The sequence below is a fragment of the Balaenoptera physalus genome, assembly GCF_965194825.1.
Source record: "Balaenoptera physalus genome assembly, chromosome: 5".
Taxonomy (NCBI): domain Eukaryota; kingdom Metazoa; phylum Chordata; class Mammalia; order Artiodactyla; family Balaenopteridae; genus Balaenoptera; species Balaenoptera physalus.
This window is the reverse complement of record NC_138884.1, coordinates 120,813,582-120,830,950: the sequence shown is the minus strand read 5'-3', so window position 1 is coordinate 120,830,950 and position 17,369 is coordinate 120,813,582. Positions and strand designations below refer to the sequence as shown.

The 17,369-nt window shown below is 37.7% G+C and overlaps 1 protein-coding gene across 2 annotated transcripts in view; it reads right to left on the bottom strand.

The window, feature by feature from the left end:
* The window catches only part of EGF (epidermal growth factor), a 102,186-nt gene that overhangs the window by 35,148 nt on the left and 49,669 nt on the right, over positions 1-17,369 (bottom strand). For both annotated transcript variants that reach the window (XM_082462766.1, XM_082462765.1), the window contains exons 9-15: positions 16,623-16,748; positions 15,386-15,522; positions 12,212-12,360; positions 7,693-7,797; positions 6,223-6,446; positions 2,793-2,960; positions 1,937-2,086 (exon numbers count right to left, since the gene is read on the bottom strand). In XM_082462766.1, the coding sequence (XP_082318892.1) occupies positions 1,937-2,086; positions 2,793-2,960; positions 6,223-6,446; positions 7,693-7,797; positions 12,212-12,360; positions 15,386-15,522; positions 16,623-16,748 (1,059 nt within the window). The remainder of the gene's footprint in view (positions 1-1,936; positions 2,087-2,792; positions 2,961-6,222; positions 6,447-7,692; positions 7,798-12,211; positions 12,361-15,385; positions 15,523-16,622; positions 16,749-17,369) is intronic.

Genomic DNA, 17,369 nt, shown 5'->3' with positions numbered 1-17,369 from the left:
CCATGATGGAGCAGTAAAATTACTAATTTTTGAAAATCTTGACCGTGGACTACCTGGCTCTTTAATCTTCTGCGTAATGAAATGGGAAGCAGCACATAAAACACTGTGCACACACTGAAGTTATGACGGCTGTCTGCAGGAAAGGCACCTGTGAGCTCAGAGATACGAGCTAAAACTAGGCTCTTTTTTTTTTCATTGAACATGATTTTTACCTGAAAGAATGTTTGATAAACTATGTCATTAACATTTGGGGATTTGATATTTTCTCAAAAATGAATGAAGTGATGCCGTCACTTCAAGGAAAATTAGCTCACAGTGCTTGTTGCCAGTAATAAAATGTAAGCTTTCAAGTGGAAAGTAGAATTCTGGAAAATTTTCCACAAAAAAATTTTAACAAAATCCAGATACTCAAAGACTTTTCTGATGAGTTTGATAATAATAATTAATGTTATTGTAGGTATATTAATGTGATATTTGGCAGACTTGCATAACTCAGTCAATCAATATTTTTAAATGACCAAAACATGATGCAACAAAATCATGCATGGTAAAAGATCCACTCAAAGTGCAAAACAGAACACTGGGTTTTAACATAGCAGAGGACAAGAAGTTCATTGATATGGCTTCAGATTCAACATAGCAACTAACTCTAAGAAACTACCATCTGTCTAGTTCTGATATATGTATAATATCAAAAGAAGATATACAAAAAAGTCCTCTGAAAAGGCTATTAAGCAATCTTCCCTCTTCCAGCTCCATGTGTGTCTGATGCCAGATTTTCTTCATAGGCTTCAAACAAAACAACACAGCAACAGCTTTAACAGAGGGGCAGATGGGAGAATCTGGCTGCCCTCTATTAAGTCAGATATTAAAGATATAAATGTAAAACAATGCCATTCTTCTTACTACATATTTTTGTTTTGAAAAATAGTTATTTCATTTCTTTTCATAAAAACATGTTCACATATAATGGAATATTACTGTAACTTTAGAGATATTAAAATTTTTAGTCTTAATTTCTAATATCATAAATCTTGATAAATATAACCCACACAAACAAAAACTCGAGTTTTTCAATCATTTTTAAGAGTGTAAAAAGGTTCTGAAACCAAAAAGATTGAGAACTGTTATCCTAAGGCAACAATTGATAGAAAGTTCAGAAAATCCAAAATATCCAATTCTGGTCCATGGATAAATTAATCCATTTATTTGCTGTCAATGTCACCTAACATATCATGCCTATTGGATAAATATGAATTTTTAAAAAACATCTAAAATAAAATTTAAGTTCTCTTTGGTATAAGATATCAAGAGATGAATCCAAATACACCTTACCTGTTTGGATGCACATTCAAGGGAAGTAAATCAGTACTACTGTTTACATGTCATATTAGATCTCTTCTTCCTCAAAGTCACGTTTAGTTTTTAAAACCGTGGATCACAAGCCTTGTCGGGCTGGATTCCCTACACCTGTCTGGTATCCTAAACTTATTTATTACAAAGGACTTTGCTTTTCATATAAAGACAGTCATGTGGCAGGGGGTTTATATATGACTACCTCTAAAATCGAGGCCATAAAACTTCTAAACAAAATGTCTTTGAACATTCCCTGAATTGGTAAAATACTGGCATTTATTTCCAAGGATGGGCTACTCCACCAAAAATGGGGGGCTGGAACACTGGAACTTAAGACTTTGAATATTATCTTTTGTTCATTAATTTTACAGCTAGAGGAAGTCAATTGAATTTAGTTTGTAATGAGGAGGCCAAACTCATCAGAGGGAAAAAAAAAAAAAAAGACAGCTTGGCATCGCTTAAAGCAAGGGAGCTTTTAATAATACAAAATATTAAAAATTAGCACAAGCATAAAAATCAATGTAGAACAATATTCCTGAGCTAAAGTAAGATAATTTGGCCACATAGTTTATCATATTACCTGCCAATATCTGATGGCCATTCAGAGCCAGACACGTTTTTCCATCTGGAGCTTTCACAAAACCTTCACGACACAAACACTGAGCAGTTCCAAACCTCTCTTCGCAAATATGTTCACAGCCTCCGTTTCGATGTAAGCAGGGATCTGCTCCTAGCAGAGAGGAGGTACATTCACAGATGGGCTTGGAGATGAAAAGGTGTAAAATCAGTGTACAGCTTTGGGGGAAAGAAACTATCTAAATGGAGCTGTTTATATCAAGAGCTATTTCAGAAGAGTACCTATAAAGAGCCACTGGTTCTAAGAAAAGCTCAGAATGTTATTACCTTAGGAGTATTTATTGAGTTTAGCCAGTACCTTTGTTCAAGAAGCTATTTGGGAAGATAGGACTCCTATTTCCTGACTCATAATCTAGTCGAACTGACAAACGGTGATTCAGAAAGAAGAGTTACTATGGGAAACTAAGTGGCTTTTCCATTTGCTTACCTACTCCTGGCTGAAGCTCACTCACTTGCATTCTCAGGAGGTGGGGAAAAGCCCAGTGTAGGCAGAAGCTTCCACTGCGGGTTTCTAAATCGCTCCCCCCACCCATCCCCTCCCCTGCCCTTAGTGCCTTTAACCCAAAAGTCTTTGAAAAGGAGCAAATAAGTAAAAGCTACTCAGGAGAAGAAAAGCTGAGGTTGGAGAGATAAAGCCCAAACTTATTACCAGACTATCTTAGTTTAAACGAAATCCAAATCTCAGCAGATCTTAACATCTACCCAAATTAGTGAGAAGTGCAACACACACCCCCTTCCCTGCCGTCAAACGATTAAAAGAGTTGCAGATGCCAGTCAAAGAAAGACTGCGTCCAGTGTACCTGGTTTTGCCAATGGATGAACTACAACCAGTGATGAGGGCTTCAGCATGCTGCCTCGGAGACGTACCCTATTTTTGCCAGTCCTCTTGTTCACCCTTATTACCGATGGCATAGTCCAATCAGAGAACCACACATGATCCTCAAACACAGCCACAGCAAATGGGTGACCTGGAAGCAGTTCAGATCCATTACAAACATCTTGTCTTTGCCATGAATATTTTTGAAAGGACAAGGCCTGAAACAGATATCCAATTCCTACACTAAATCAATTCTTTAATACAGCCGCTAAGCAATGTATGAGCCACTTCCTTGAGCCACCTACATCAAGGAGAAGCCACATGATGAGGGAACCTCTTCTTAGAGTGGGAGCCTGGTGGTATGAAGTCCTAGCAAAGCCCATGGTCATCCAGCATTCAGAGAGTGGGAGAATGTGGGTGATTGACATAATACCACTCATAATGGTATTATGTCAGGAATAGCAGGAATGTTTCTGTGTTCAGTGATTCTGTCACTATTTATAGACTAAACAACTTGACTGGGTAAGTTGGGTAAGTTATTTTACCCCTCTTTGTCTTAGGTTCCTTGTCTTTTGAATGGCAGTAGTAAGTAGTAGACTAAATTTACAGGTTGCTGTAAATTGAGATTTTTACATTTAAAAAAATCTCAGGTAATTGAGTAATAGCCTCCTCAAATTCCCATCTCCACCAATACATTTCCTTTCCTATCTCTCCTCTTAACTAAAATTAGTCCATTGACTGTGCTCCTGCCTTCTCTAGCACCTTGTTCTGTCAATTACTCCTTTCATTTATATTAATTCTCTTCTATTCTCTTCATCTTACCAGCTTCTTTCCCTTAGCTGATTAATATGTTCAGGTCTCTCCTATCTTAATTCCCTCATCCCCTTGACCCCTCTAACGTCTTTTTGTCTCTTTCCTTCCCTTCTCAGACAAGTTTTTTGGAAGTTATTTATTATCTGCTGCTTCCATTTTCATGGCTCCAATCGACCCCTAAGTGGCCTCTTCTGATCCTACCTCAACTAAACCCACCTCTCCATGCCACTGAAACAGCTCTGATAAGATAGTCCAGTATTTAGTAAGCTGGGGAATGTTTTAATATACTATCTCAAGTGGTTAGAGGCTAAAGCTAAGGACCCTAGGTTTGGAAGCTTTGATCACATCCAGTCACATTCCCCAGGCCAGTCTTTTTGCTAATGAGCAATGGATTTGGTGGATTAGGGTGAATGTCGCCCTCTACCGGCAGCAAACTCAAACGATTTTTCCAGGTGAAATGAATCTCCACCCATCATTATTGACCAGGGCCATTAAGATTCATTTTGGTCTCTAGCCTTTGTCCCAAATTAAAGCCATAAATGCAGGAAGGGAATTTTCTATATAGTTATTATTTTGTTTTGTTTGCTGTGATAAAAAAATGCATAATACAAAATTTACCATCGAAGCCTAAGACTTAACCCACAGTTTCAGTAATGTTAAATACATTCACATTGCTGTGCAACCAATTTCCAGAAATTTTTTCATCTTGCAAAACTGAAAATCTATACCCATTGAACAACTTCCTGTTTTTCCCTCCCCCTAGTCCCTGGCAAATACTATACTACTTTCTGTTTCTATAAGTGTGCCTATTCTAGATACCCTAAGTAAGTAGAATCATACAATATTGGTCTTCTGTGACTGGCTTATTTCATTTAGCAAAATGTCCTCAGGGTTCATCTATGTTGTAGTATGTGTCAGAATTAGCTATTGTTTTTCAACACAAACCCCACACTAGATATAATCTTCCTTATTTTTTGTTTACAGGGGAGCCACAGTTGAACTACCAGTAGATGGCACTGTAATGGTAGGAACGGTTATTTAGATGTTTACATACCAGATTATTTGTATTTGTATTTAATAGGAAGTTGCATTAGTCACAGATTATAGCAATACAAATTATTTACAAAATATCTCCTATGCTTTTTTGGTTTAGAATATGTTGTCTTTACATTCTAGTTAGGAATTTCCAAATCCCTTTATACCTCCGTATATCAAAGCTATAACTTTACATTTATTTGGGAGATGTATTTTTTAACAATGTACATCTCCCCTACTAGACTCCGTGACTTCACAGGAACCATAATTGTTTTACTCTCCACTGTATCTCCACTTCCTATAATGGCACATGGATGATTAAAGTCTACAATTATACACAAGCTTATAATTTATTATGAAGTATGTCAATTTTTAAAGAAGCTTGGAAGTGTGTAAAATTTTTAATTATATTTATCTTGATTTATTTAATGTAAAATACAAATCTAGAAATTCATTACCGAAGAGAAAGGGCAAAATAAATACCTTACATGGATTATTAGTTTGTTAGCTTCTTCCCAAAAGAGAAAGACCATGTTTTTTCATCTTCCCAACCAACCAGTTTCTAAATTCCCAAAGCATCTTTAACATCACCTTGGCTTTCTTTTGACATCCAATCTGTTACCAAATCCTCTCAGTTTTTCATTCACAGTGATTTTTGTAATATTCTAATCCTCCATTCTACTTTTTAAATGGAAATCTTCTAGCTCAGGCCTTTATTAACTGTTGACTGAACAATTATCATAACCTCCTAACTCATTTCCTTCTCTCCAAATTCCAATCCAACACTTATACTGTTACCTAAGTGGTTATGCTGATATACCAATATTATCAGATACGTTTCCTGCTTAAGAATATGCAATGGCTCCTTAGTACGTTCAGAATTAATTTCAGTTAACATATCCTGGCAGTACTAACATACAAAGACCAATTTTTGCAGCCTTATCTCAAATGATAATGTTTTATCACCATCTATTTACCACATGGCCCAGTTCAAATACTGTCTTTGCAGATTCCCTGAGTCAAAATGAATCTCCTACTGCTATATAATGTCATAACAGTTTGTACTTCTCTTTTAACAGTTAGCATAGGCTACAGTGTTTCAAAACTATTTATGAAAATACATGACACCCCATGCAAAATCTGAAAATATAACAGGAGGGAAAACTGTATTAACCTTTGCACATGAATGGCTAAAGGTGATACTATCACTTGTGAAAATGACATTTGAGAAAACGTAAGAAATGATAGTAGCTGAACAAGTTCTTATTCTTAAAGAAGCTTTAAAATGTTTAATATTTTCATTCTGATTTTAAGAAATCTTGGCAAAGAGAAATGATTATGCATCACTATTTTTTATCCAATATTCCAATGTTAAAGTAATCTTTGTAGCTCATAAATCTCTGCAGAAATCTGTTAGTCTGTTTGTCTGTATTCCTTTCTCACCATATGTTTAAGGGTGTGTGTGGGGGGGGGTGAGTGAGTGTATGTGTGTGTAAACACATTTTGTATTTAACACTCATCAACACTCAATCAAGTTGAAGAAATCACCCATTCCAAAGCCTCACCTACATCGTTCTGGGCAAGTCTTTGGCGTTTTGAACCATCCAGATTGGACATTTCAATCACAGACTGCTTGGCATCGCACCAATACAACTTGTCAGTTAAGTAATCAATTGTTATTCCACTGGGCCAGACCAGATCCGAGCTAGCTATAACCAGTCGGCCAATGCCTTGAAGGGAAGAACTTTCAATTCGTGGATTAATCCCCATCTCAGTCCAGAATAATCTCCTTTAATCAAGAAAGCACACAACAAATAAAACTTGCAAGGAAAAAAAATTCTTTTATTCTTTCATTATTAAAAACATCAATGAAAATCACTTTAGGATAAACTAAAGTGGTACACCAAGGAATACAGAAAGAGAAAGTATAGCACTGAATATTGGACACAATTTTCAAAAGAAAAAAATTACCTTCTCTATGTACAACAACTTGGACAGAAAATGCTGAATTAAGGCTCAGATGATTGGATAAAAAAGGAGCTGTTAGTTTAAAAACTTGTAGTATATTACTAACCAAAAGTGTTTGAGTGCATATTCTTAAATTAGCGTTTCATGCTACAAAAGGCAATGGAATCTTGCTAGCCTGTCCCTCTGCTATGCATATGTAAACCTTGCTGTATATGTAAAATTACAACATAAAGGGAAGAGCATATTTATCTATTATCCTGTCTTATACTATATACTCAGTTAACCTGGTCAATTTTAAGTTCTGTAAATCAGGTGCTGAGGCACATTTTTTGAATTCAATATGGTTCAGTATCTTTTCACTGGCTTGTTTAGAGATGGTTACATTCTCATTGTTTTAATCATGCGGCTGGCTCCAAATTAATTATCTATTTCTACCAGTTTATTATTTCCCACAGACCATCATAAAATTTCCATTATAAATAAAATAGGATGAGCTTTTATCCTTGATTTTTAACTAGGAAGGAATTAGTTATTCTCCTTAACTTAATTCTCTAAACTTAAACCAACATTTGTCACTAATTCACAATTAACAACATAGAACCTCCTAACATTTCACGATTTTTCTTTCCTCTTCCCTAAATCTAGGAATGACCTATCACTGGAACTTATGATTTTTCTAAATAGAATTCATAAGCCATGCAATCCAAATATCATCCTCTCTCAAGAAACAATGTAGTTTTTAAAGAAAGTACATAGTGTAAGGGGCTTATGCTTCATTGATTAATGAATTACAACCCACTTCTTTTCAAAAAGAAATTGAATTTGCTTAAAATGAAAGGGTATCGAAACAATAAAGTTTTCTATAGGAAAAACAAAAGACATTAAAAGGATGAGGAAGTTATGCTAGCCATACCATTTCTGAACATTTGAACAAATCTCATGGATTTTCTTGGTTTCTGATTCCACTGACCACCTGAGGTCTTAAGACAAATTTTGGACACTAGCACACCAAACATAAACTGTCCTATGACCTCCACAGAAAGGGCCTTATTTTCACAAATACTTACTTGGCCATTGGATGAACAGCAAGTCCTCGTGGCTGAGAGATGCCCTCCTTAATGATTATTTCACGATACTTCCCATTTAAATCACTCCCTTCAATGAGAGATTTCCTAAAATGCATGTAATATAAAGGGGCTTATTATATCAACTTTACTTTTTAGACAAAAATACTTGTTTTCCCTGTTGCTTACTGAAAAGCAAAATAGGCATTCTAAACTCCCCTATCACAGGTGTGCACATGAACACACACACGTCAGGAGTAACACATACGCGAAGTCTACTGTTTTTTTTAACACAGTGTTTAAATTAGTTTCCCAATATTTATCCCAAGCAATTAAAATACACCGTGAAAGGATAAGGTAAGAGGGTTCTGTGTCAGTGGCCTGGCAGGGATAAAGCCAGGAAGTGCAAATGCCACCATCCCTTTCTCTTCACAACCTCCCAGCTCCTGGCGGAACCAATAAAAGCCTCAGCCTGGTGTTCACAGATCACAGGGAGGAAGCAGAGTAGACCTCGAAGGGCCACAGAGACAATCAACACGAGGACAGTAGGAGCAGACTTACACTGACTTTAATTTTCTTCCATCTGATTCTAAGACAAATGGGAGTACTGAAATACTCTTTGCTACTCTTAACATTAAAAAATAATAATAACTCTTTGGAATCTGGCAGGGGAGAAAATTCTTGCTTTCTAATTTTTCCATTTATTTGTCAAACAAACCTTTATTATCAAATAGACACTTCCTCAGCACCTAGTGTGTGTCAGGGATTGACCTAAGCACTGGAGATACAATAGTAAACAAAACCCGGCTCTGTCCTTAAAGAGTTAGAGATCAGCTGGAGAGCAAAGGGGAGGGAGACCGAAGCGGAGGGGGGGTGTGGGGGGGATGGGGAGGGAGGAGGATGGGCAGGAGAGGAGGGAAGAGAGGGAGAGGGAACTGTAATACAGAGACTGTACAGAACGCGACTGGCAGAGTCGGTGCGGGTGGCTGGCTGGAGTGCACGGTGAGCCCCAGCAGGTTCCCTGAGCAGGCAGGACCACAACAGAGGAGATTAAAAAGAACCTCCCTTCCCCACCCCGTGCCACCTGCTCGCCCCATCTCCCTACTGCAAACTAGAAAGGACAACTATCTTTAATCCATTCGATAAACATTTGGAAAGGCCTACTCCTCGTCCTTGCAGGCAATGTGTGCAACAGGCCTGCCCAGAAACACAGGGCAAGCCCAGTCCCTCCTCCCTGTGCTACAAAACACTCAGGAGACCTTCTGCAGGTGGCTTGTTCAAGTGCCCTTTCTAGACGGGGGTCCGGGCTTGATCTATTCTTCCTCATGGGCCATATGCAGGAGGGAGATAGAGGTAAAATTGGCTCAGGGCCTGGGCTGGGTCAAATCCACTTTGCAAACTACCAACTGAGGGCAGTGGATAATTTGAACTCATTTATACTCCAGCGCCACTTTTAAAAGATAATTTTATTCCCAGATGAAGTGGAAGGTATTTTTGAACTCCATGTGTCAAATTCACTCCGTCACAACTGTCACTGTGCTTGTTCCCTTGACGGAAGGAATTCTGAAGCCACTTGCTTGTGACCAGGGGAAATAAAACTGTCAGTTCTGATTTCATTGTTACATCATCTCTAAATTCTTACTGTTCTGAGCAGGAGTAAGGTGACGAGAATTGAGACCGACATGAGCTCCTGACTCTGGAGCTGTCTCGGGCAGGATTGCTGGAATTTACTCTCAAAGCTCCCCAAGGGGGGTCACCCAATAACACACTTCTATCTGATTCAGCCACAAAGCACATCTTGAACTCCAGTGTTGGTCATGAGACAGCAAAGACAAGGGCGGACATTTGGGTTCACGTGAGTTCAAGCATAACCCTTAATCTAGTGGAGTATCTTTCTCTTCATATTTGTTATCTAATTGGTCTCAGTGCCACCACTGGGATCCTCTAAACCCACCCTATTTCCAGGGCAAGAGTTGTCCATTCAGAACCCTAGAAGAGTGATTTTTTACCTCATGGTAGTTTTTGTTACCTCAAAAGGAAGAGCAAACAGATATATTGTTTCCCTCTTGATTCTTTTTACTAGGCATTTGACTTTGGGAATCAGGATTCCTTAATACTAAATAATAGCACTGCCAGTGGAATTATCAATCTGCTTCCTTCCTACAGTCAGATGTTAATTTGAATCTGTCTTTTCCTAAGCCAATGTAAATGGTAAGCATCCATTCTGGTTCTTTTACTTGGTTAAGAGTTACTATATAATCTAATATCACAAGCTTGGAATCCCAGTTAGTTAAATCCAATTTCTAGCTAATATTAAGGTTTTCAAACTATAAACCTCTCATTTCCAGACAAATTAAAGGTTTTCTCTTAGCAGCTGCCGAGGACATGAGAAGGGCTTATTATTACTCAAGTCAATGAACTAGAGAATCTGAGGTCTGATCCTCCAGGATACGGTGGTGCCTGTCTATCTCCTGAAGGCATTGCCTCAGCAGTAGGTACTATGGTGCTATTAATCAAACACGTAAAATTAGAGGTGCCGTGCAAATGTGGGAAATATGAGGAGACCCAGCATCCTTAGAGGGGCAAAAGTGGCAGACATCTGCTGTCCTAATAACATTTCCTAGAACAGCCGTGTACAAGCTCTATTATTATGTGCAGCTAATATTTTAAATGTCCTTTTAGGTAGGTTCAAAACAGAGAAGGCCATTATTAAGATTTTTAGCATTGTTATAACTGAAGTTGACTTTCATTTGTTATGTGACTCTGGATCGAGGACATTTAACTGACCCTGGTTGTAGAGGGCAGTACGTACTATGATTATTAAAAACACAAGCTTTGGAAATGGTCATCGTTGAGTTCAAATTCCAGATCCAGTACTTGCTGGCTGCTTGACCTTAGGAAAGTTAATTTACCTCTTTGATTCTCAATTTTTTAATCTTTAAATTGGGGATAAGAAGACTTACGTTTTGGGGAGTCAATATGGATATAAAGCTCTTAGCGCAGTATCTGGTGCATTTCAGTTATTCAATAAATGAATAAATACCCAAAGGATAAAGGAATGGAATGAAGGTATGGTTAAATGAACAAATGATTGAATTAATTATTTAAAATATACTCACTCTGGTTATAGAAATGCCATATTATTGGTAACTGGGCACCACATCATGCATCTGGCTCATTTTTAAAAGCCTGTTTGTTTCCCATGGGTTATCCAGACCAAAAGAGATTTTCTGGAACATAGAAAGCCTACCCTCAAGCCTCAAGCATATAAACTTACTCCCTGGGACTTCTTCCTCTATGTTGGGACCACTGATTTCAGAGGTGAAACCCTAATTAATTCTCTCTTCTTTTACTTTAACAAGGTTGCAGAGGTGCCAGAGGTTTGGGTTGGCCACCAGGTCTCTCCATAGCTTTAAGTTACTCTGAGAAAGTATCCCAGAGCATGGAATCTCTAACCTTCTTCTGGGAGGTACTCCGTGGCTGGCTCTTTCTTGCTCAGAAGCAGGAAGTGGGCTCTCATTAGCACACACAAGGGATGCAGCCGCTTCCTTCTTCCCCCTTCTCCTACCCCATTCCTGGGGCTCACAAGGCCACACACGCGCGCACACACACACACACACACACACACACACACACACATACACACCAAGTGCAGCAGTGCTTCCTGCAGCCCCAAGAGCAGTGTGCCCAGAGGACAGACACACCACAACTTCTCTCTGGTCCTGTTGTTGCCCATCAGAGGGAAACAGACCATCTCTCCCACCTCATGAGGACTTTGCTCACAACTTCAGTGTGAAGCTCTTCGTGCTCACTTAACTGAGAGCCAACATGTGGGTTCTAGCAAGACTTGTCACTTAAATGTTGTGCAACCTTGAATGAATCACTTAGCCTTTCTGAGCCTTCGTTTCCCCACCTGTAAAATGAAGGGAAGTTGATCCCTGAAGCCCCTTCCAGAGCCCCCTCTGGGAGTATCCATCCTTCATTTGGCAATTATTTATGCATGACCTTAGGATATTTCTTGTACTGAGATTTAGACCAAGCATTGGTATTAGTTTTCCCTGTGTACTCATGTCTTATCTCCCTGGCTAAACTGTAAGGTGACTGGAAACATGGAGCGCTCCTCACGCTCCTGTGTGTCTCCCATGCTACCTAGGAGAGAGCCTGATCCATAGCAGACGCTCCGAGAATGCTTGTTGATTATATCCAGACAGGTTTTGTGTTTCCCTGATTACAACCAATAGCCTGAAATGCAAAAACACATGCTGCTTTCTTGGTCCTCAAAATTTGCCCATGGATACAGACTGTGATGAAAGATACAGTCTTGATTAAATGGAGGAATGTCCTGTTTGGTGGTGGGGAGGGGGTGGAGGGACTGTGGACAGCACTGGGGGCATCTTTTCTCCGGTCCCAGTCAGGTGCCCAGCAATATTTTCCTGCGTTCAAAGTGGAGGGTGAGGCCAGCTGTATTACCTATCTAATCACTCCCCTCCCATGTGGCTTAAAACTGAAAGAGGAAACCTACCCTCTGTCTGTCCAATAGAATTTACGGCCAATCCAGTCTACAGCAAGACCTTCTGGCACACCTACTTCTTCCTCAATAAGCCTTTCTCGCTGGGAACCATCCATATTTGCTCTCTCTATCCACTTTAGGGCTGTATGGGCAAAGTATATCTACAAAAGAGAACACAGGCATTTCAGTTTGATTTGTTTAAAAACTTAATGCGGAATATATACAAATGAGGTTAGTAAATCTTTATATTATACAGTACAATAGTTAAGAGCTGGGCTTTGGAGATAGACACACCTGTAACTGAACTCCACCTGGGTTGCTTCCCAGATATGTGTAAACTTAAGCAAGTTTATCAGTGTCTCAGAGGCTCAGTTTCCTCATTGGTAAAATGGGGATAATACTATGAAGCGCATTAGTTTTATATATATAAGTTCTTAGCCTTGTGCCTGGCACATATTTCTATTGCTATGGGTAATGTGCTTATCTTTGATCATTGGTCAATAACAAAGCCATCATACTTGAACTCTAACGGCTTCTACAGCCTGAAAGGGAACAAAGATGAGCAGTTTAATGGGGGCTACAAGCTGAGCTTTAACTTCTACTGCTTGATCCACAGGATTCCACTTCGCTGCAAGTCAGGAGACACAGCTTCCTCTCCCAGTTTTGACACTTATTTGTTTGACTGCCTTGGTTAAATCATTTTATTTATTTATTTATTTTAAAATTGAAGTGTAGTTGATATACAATATTATATAAGTTATAGGTATATAATATAGCGATTCACAATTTTTAAAGTTTGTGTTCCATTTATAGTTATTATAAAATACTGACTATATTCCCTGTGTTGTACAATATATCCTTGTATCTTATTTTTTACATAATAGTTTGTACCTCTTAATCCCCTCCCCCTATATTGCCCCTCCCCACTTCCTTCTCCCTACTGGTAACTACTAGTTTGTTCTCTATATCTGTGAGTCTGCTTCTTTCTTGTTATATTCACTAGTTTGTTGTATTTTTTGGATTACACATATAAGTGATAACATACAGTATTTGTCTTCCTCTGTCTGGCTTATTTCACTGAGTATAATACCCTCCAAGTCCATCCATGCTGCTTCAAATGGCAAAATTTCACTCTTTTTATGGCTGAGTAGTATTCCATTGTGTGTGTGTGTGTGTGTGTGTGTGTGTGTGTGTGTGTGTGTGTGTAGGTACCACATCTTCTTTATCCATTCATCTGCTGATGGATACTTAGGTTGCTTCCATATCTTGGAAATTGTAGATAATTCTGCTATGAACATTGGGGTGCATGTATCTTTTTGAATTAGTGTTTTTGTTTTTTTCTGATATATACCCACGAGTGGAACTGCTGGGTTATATTGCTGGGTTTATTTTGAGCTTATTGAGAACCCTCCATACTGTTTTCCACAGTGGCTGCACCAATTTACATTCCCAATAACAGTGTACATGGTTAAGTCATTTAATCTCAATTTTCTCAGCTATAAAAATGACAAAGTCAGACTAGGTATTTGCTAAAGTTCCTTTCATCTCTAACTGTAGATAATTTCATTTTAATTAATAGATTTTGTCCAACAGAACATACCTTGAAGATGCAAAGTTCTTTTTCAGTCTAGTATGCAGACTATCAAACAGGTACAAGAATAAAAAATTGTTATGGGTTAGCTGACAATTTAATGATAGCATATGTGGAATATTAACTGTGAGTACATATATGTACATAAACCTATCATCAGTAATGAGAATATTCATAAAATGGTAATTAAATAAAGGATTATCATCTTTCTGGATAAAATAGAAAAGGTTCTATTCCATAATACAAAAATGGGCACTTCTTATATTAAAAAATACTCTGCTAGTGCTCTGCTTCTCAAACTCAAATGTGCACATGAATCACCTGGGAATCTTGTTAAAATGCAGATTCTGATTCAGTGGTCGCAGTGGAGCCTGAGAATCTGCAGTTCTAACAAGCTCCAGGTGATGTTGATGTCACTGGTCTAAGGACCACAGTTTGAGAAGCAAGAAAATGAGAACATTGACCAGAGAAATGAAAAACCATGAATAAGCCACATGACTTAAAGTTCATTTTAGGTTTCCTTATTCACCTAGTTGTAAAAACTACTGACTGTGTGGGAAAAAAACTAATTTGGTAATAAATGAATCTTGAACTGATTCTATTAATTTTTTCCTGTTAATATAATTCTTCTATGGAGTCAAATAGATTCAGTTCATAGAAGAAAAAAAAAAGAATTGTTTGCTAGTATTTAATTACAAAACTTCTATTTGCAAAAGTAGTTATATTTGGCTATCAATCCATACCAATTAAACACGGAATCAATTTGCTTCACTCTCTGCCTCTTTTGGCCATTTCCCAGAATGCTTCAAATCAGGAAGAAACAAAAGCACAAGGTTTAAAATTCTAGGAATTAATGCACCATCTAGTAATAACTAAATCATTATGGAGGGAGATTAATAACTATGTAACTTCATAATTATTGGCTGATTAACCTCCGGAAGACACTGTAACATATCATTTCAAGCACATTCTAACCTAGCATAAAGATAACAAGAAATTAAAGACCAAACGGTCAGCTGATTGGGTTGATAATTTAGAAATTCTAATGTTTATACAAAAAAAACCTCATGTAAAATTATTATATAAATAATGTTGTGTTAGACTGCCATTCACACATGAGCTGTAAAACTTATGTTTCTTGGTTTTCATGGTTAGGAGGTCACTGAATTTCCTCCCTTAAGGACATGTATTGAATGCAAATTAGTAATCCATACTTCCTATGCTGCACCTCAACCTCCTATTTCTCCCAAAACACAAATAAATAAAAACCTATTTATGGTGCTCTTCCTGTGTGTATGGCACTGTGCTAGCTTCCTCTTCTCATTTCCAAAGAGGAAACTAAACTTCAGATTCTGTTCAAATTATCCCCAATAAAATGGCTGAATCACAGCAAGGAACCAGGTAAGGTTATGATAACAGAAACATCCTTAAAACTTTCTCAAGTGATGTTTTAATATCTACATTTAAATTTTTCTTTGCCTAATTGTTCTGAGCTTAGCAGAGGATTTTCAAGTAACCCAGGTCATCTGTTAGGATAAAATCCTCCACTCTGTCCTTAAAGCACAGCCACATCTGTTCAAGTAGCAAAATCATACCTTATTTTCCACAGGGTCATGATCTAGGGCAAAAACCATTCCTATTTGCTGGCTGAGCAGGATTCCATAATCTGTTCCATCAAAATGCACGTGTCGAATATCTTGAGAATTGGCAAACAGCAAAAACGGTGGTGGTCCTAAGAACCAAATTTAAATATGGTTGCATTTAAAATATGCCTTGGAACCCAAAAGGCACTTCTGACTCTTCCCGTTCATTGTACCCTCTTCCTTAATTTCTGCAGTACTTGTTTCTTAATTTCCCACTAGTACGGTGTAGGTTAAGAGAGGCAAGAAGACTTCCTTTCCCATGAGGTGACATATGGCCAGAATTTCATCACTGGTTTCCTCCCTGTCTAGGTGCCTGCTTTTAAAATACAAATTACTTATAGAAAGAGACAGTATTAAGTAACAAACATCTTAACTAAATGATGTAAGTCTTATGCTCTGTAATCTCCTTGATTCACACATATTGAAACATTAATATTAGCAGATTGTATTAATTCATGTCCAAAAAATACCCTTCTCTGGTCTGGACACTTTTAAAATGGAGGTATGATTATGTGAGTTAATAACTAGACCCCTGATAATTTTCAGAGCTCAGATTATGCTATATTAACTAAGGCCCTGAGAAGTTAAGAGTACTGGGGTCTAAGGCAAACTCTGTAGGTTCATCATTATGTTATCCCGGGTTACAGGCATAATGAACCCCAGGAGAGATTAAATCAATTTGGCATAAATCTAGGATTTCCAAGGCTGTTGAAGGACATGAGATGTAATATTAGAAGATGAAAAAATAGTTGAAGCACACAACTTTATATTAAATTTTGTCATGAAAAGGACAGAACTTGTCAAAGTATTACGATTATTACATTCACCAGAGAGATAAAAATCAAATCAATCAACAAATATTTATTAAATGCCCCTTAACTATAAATTGTTTTAAGACTATTCTGGTTATGACTTTCACATATACTGGAATGCCATACCTGATGTTATAGTAAATCTTTGCTTAACGCTAATTAACTTCAAAATGTTCCTCAAACACAGAATTGTTATTTATATAATATTAATTTATGTTATTTATATTTATAATGTGATTTGTTTTCCATTTCCAAAAATTAAAAAATCAGACTTTCTATGCAGAAGCCAAAAGCAATTTAACACTTTCTAAATAAAATGTTGTTTTTCACATAATCTTTTTTGCAGAGACCCGCTTTCAAATGTTCACAGCACTAACCTGAGGCTGTACAGCTCTTTTTGTCCAGTTGTAGGTCATACCCCGGAATGCAGCCACATTCCCAGGATACTGGGCTGAGAGGGATGCAGAGCTGGCTACATCCACCATTATCGGGAGATGAACAACCTACAAAAAATAATTCCTTGGTAATGATGCTATGTTATTAAAAAAATATCAATTTTTCATCAAAATATTAAGGTGAACCAAATATACGTTGCTTTTTAAAACCATTTCCACAATCATTCATACCGTCACAATCAAGCTTAGTTTTCAGAGATTAGGAGGAAAATGTCACCATACTCTACTTCCCTATAACCTGACATCTTCAGTGTTAATCCTTCACATCCCAATGACCCTTGTCTTCTTGTTCTATCACTGAATTTGTGAACAAGCACACTGGCAGCTGGCTGGAATAGAAAATGCATTTTGACGAGTTTGGCAGCTGGTCTAATTCTTCCTAGTGATTAATATATTTTCTTCTCTCTCACATTTTTGGTCTGACTTCTTTTGCTCTTTTTCTTTAAAAAAATGTCACACATAACTCTTTGCTGATTTTGAGTTATAGCCTTCACTCTATATGCTTAAGTCTCTATGAAGATAAAAGTAGGGAGGTATTCATAGGTGCAAGGAACAGGCTAAGCAGTCCACATCCACCATCTTGTTTAATGCTGGTCACAAATCCTGGAGGCACGTATCATTAACCTCTACAGATGAGGAAACTGAGACCAAAAGAGGGCAAGTAACTAG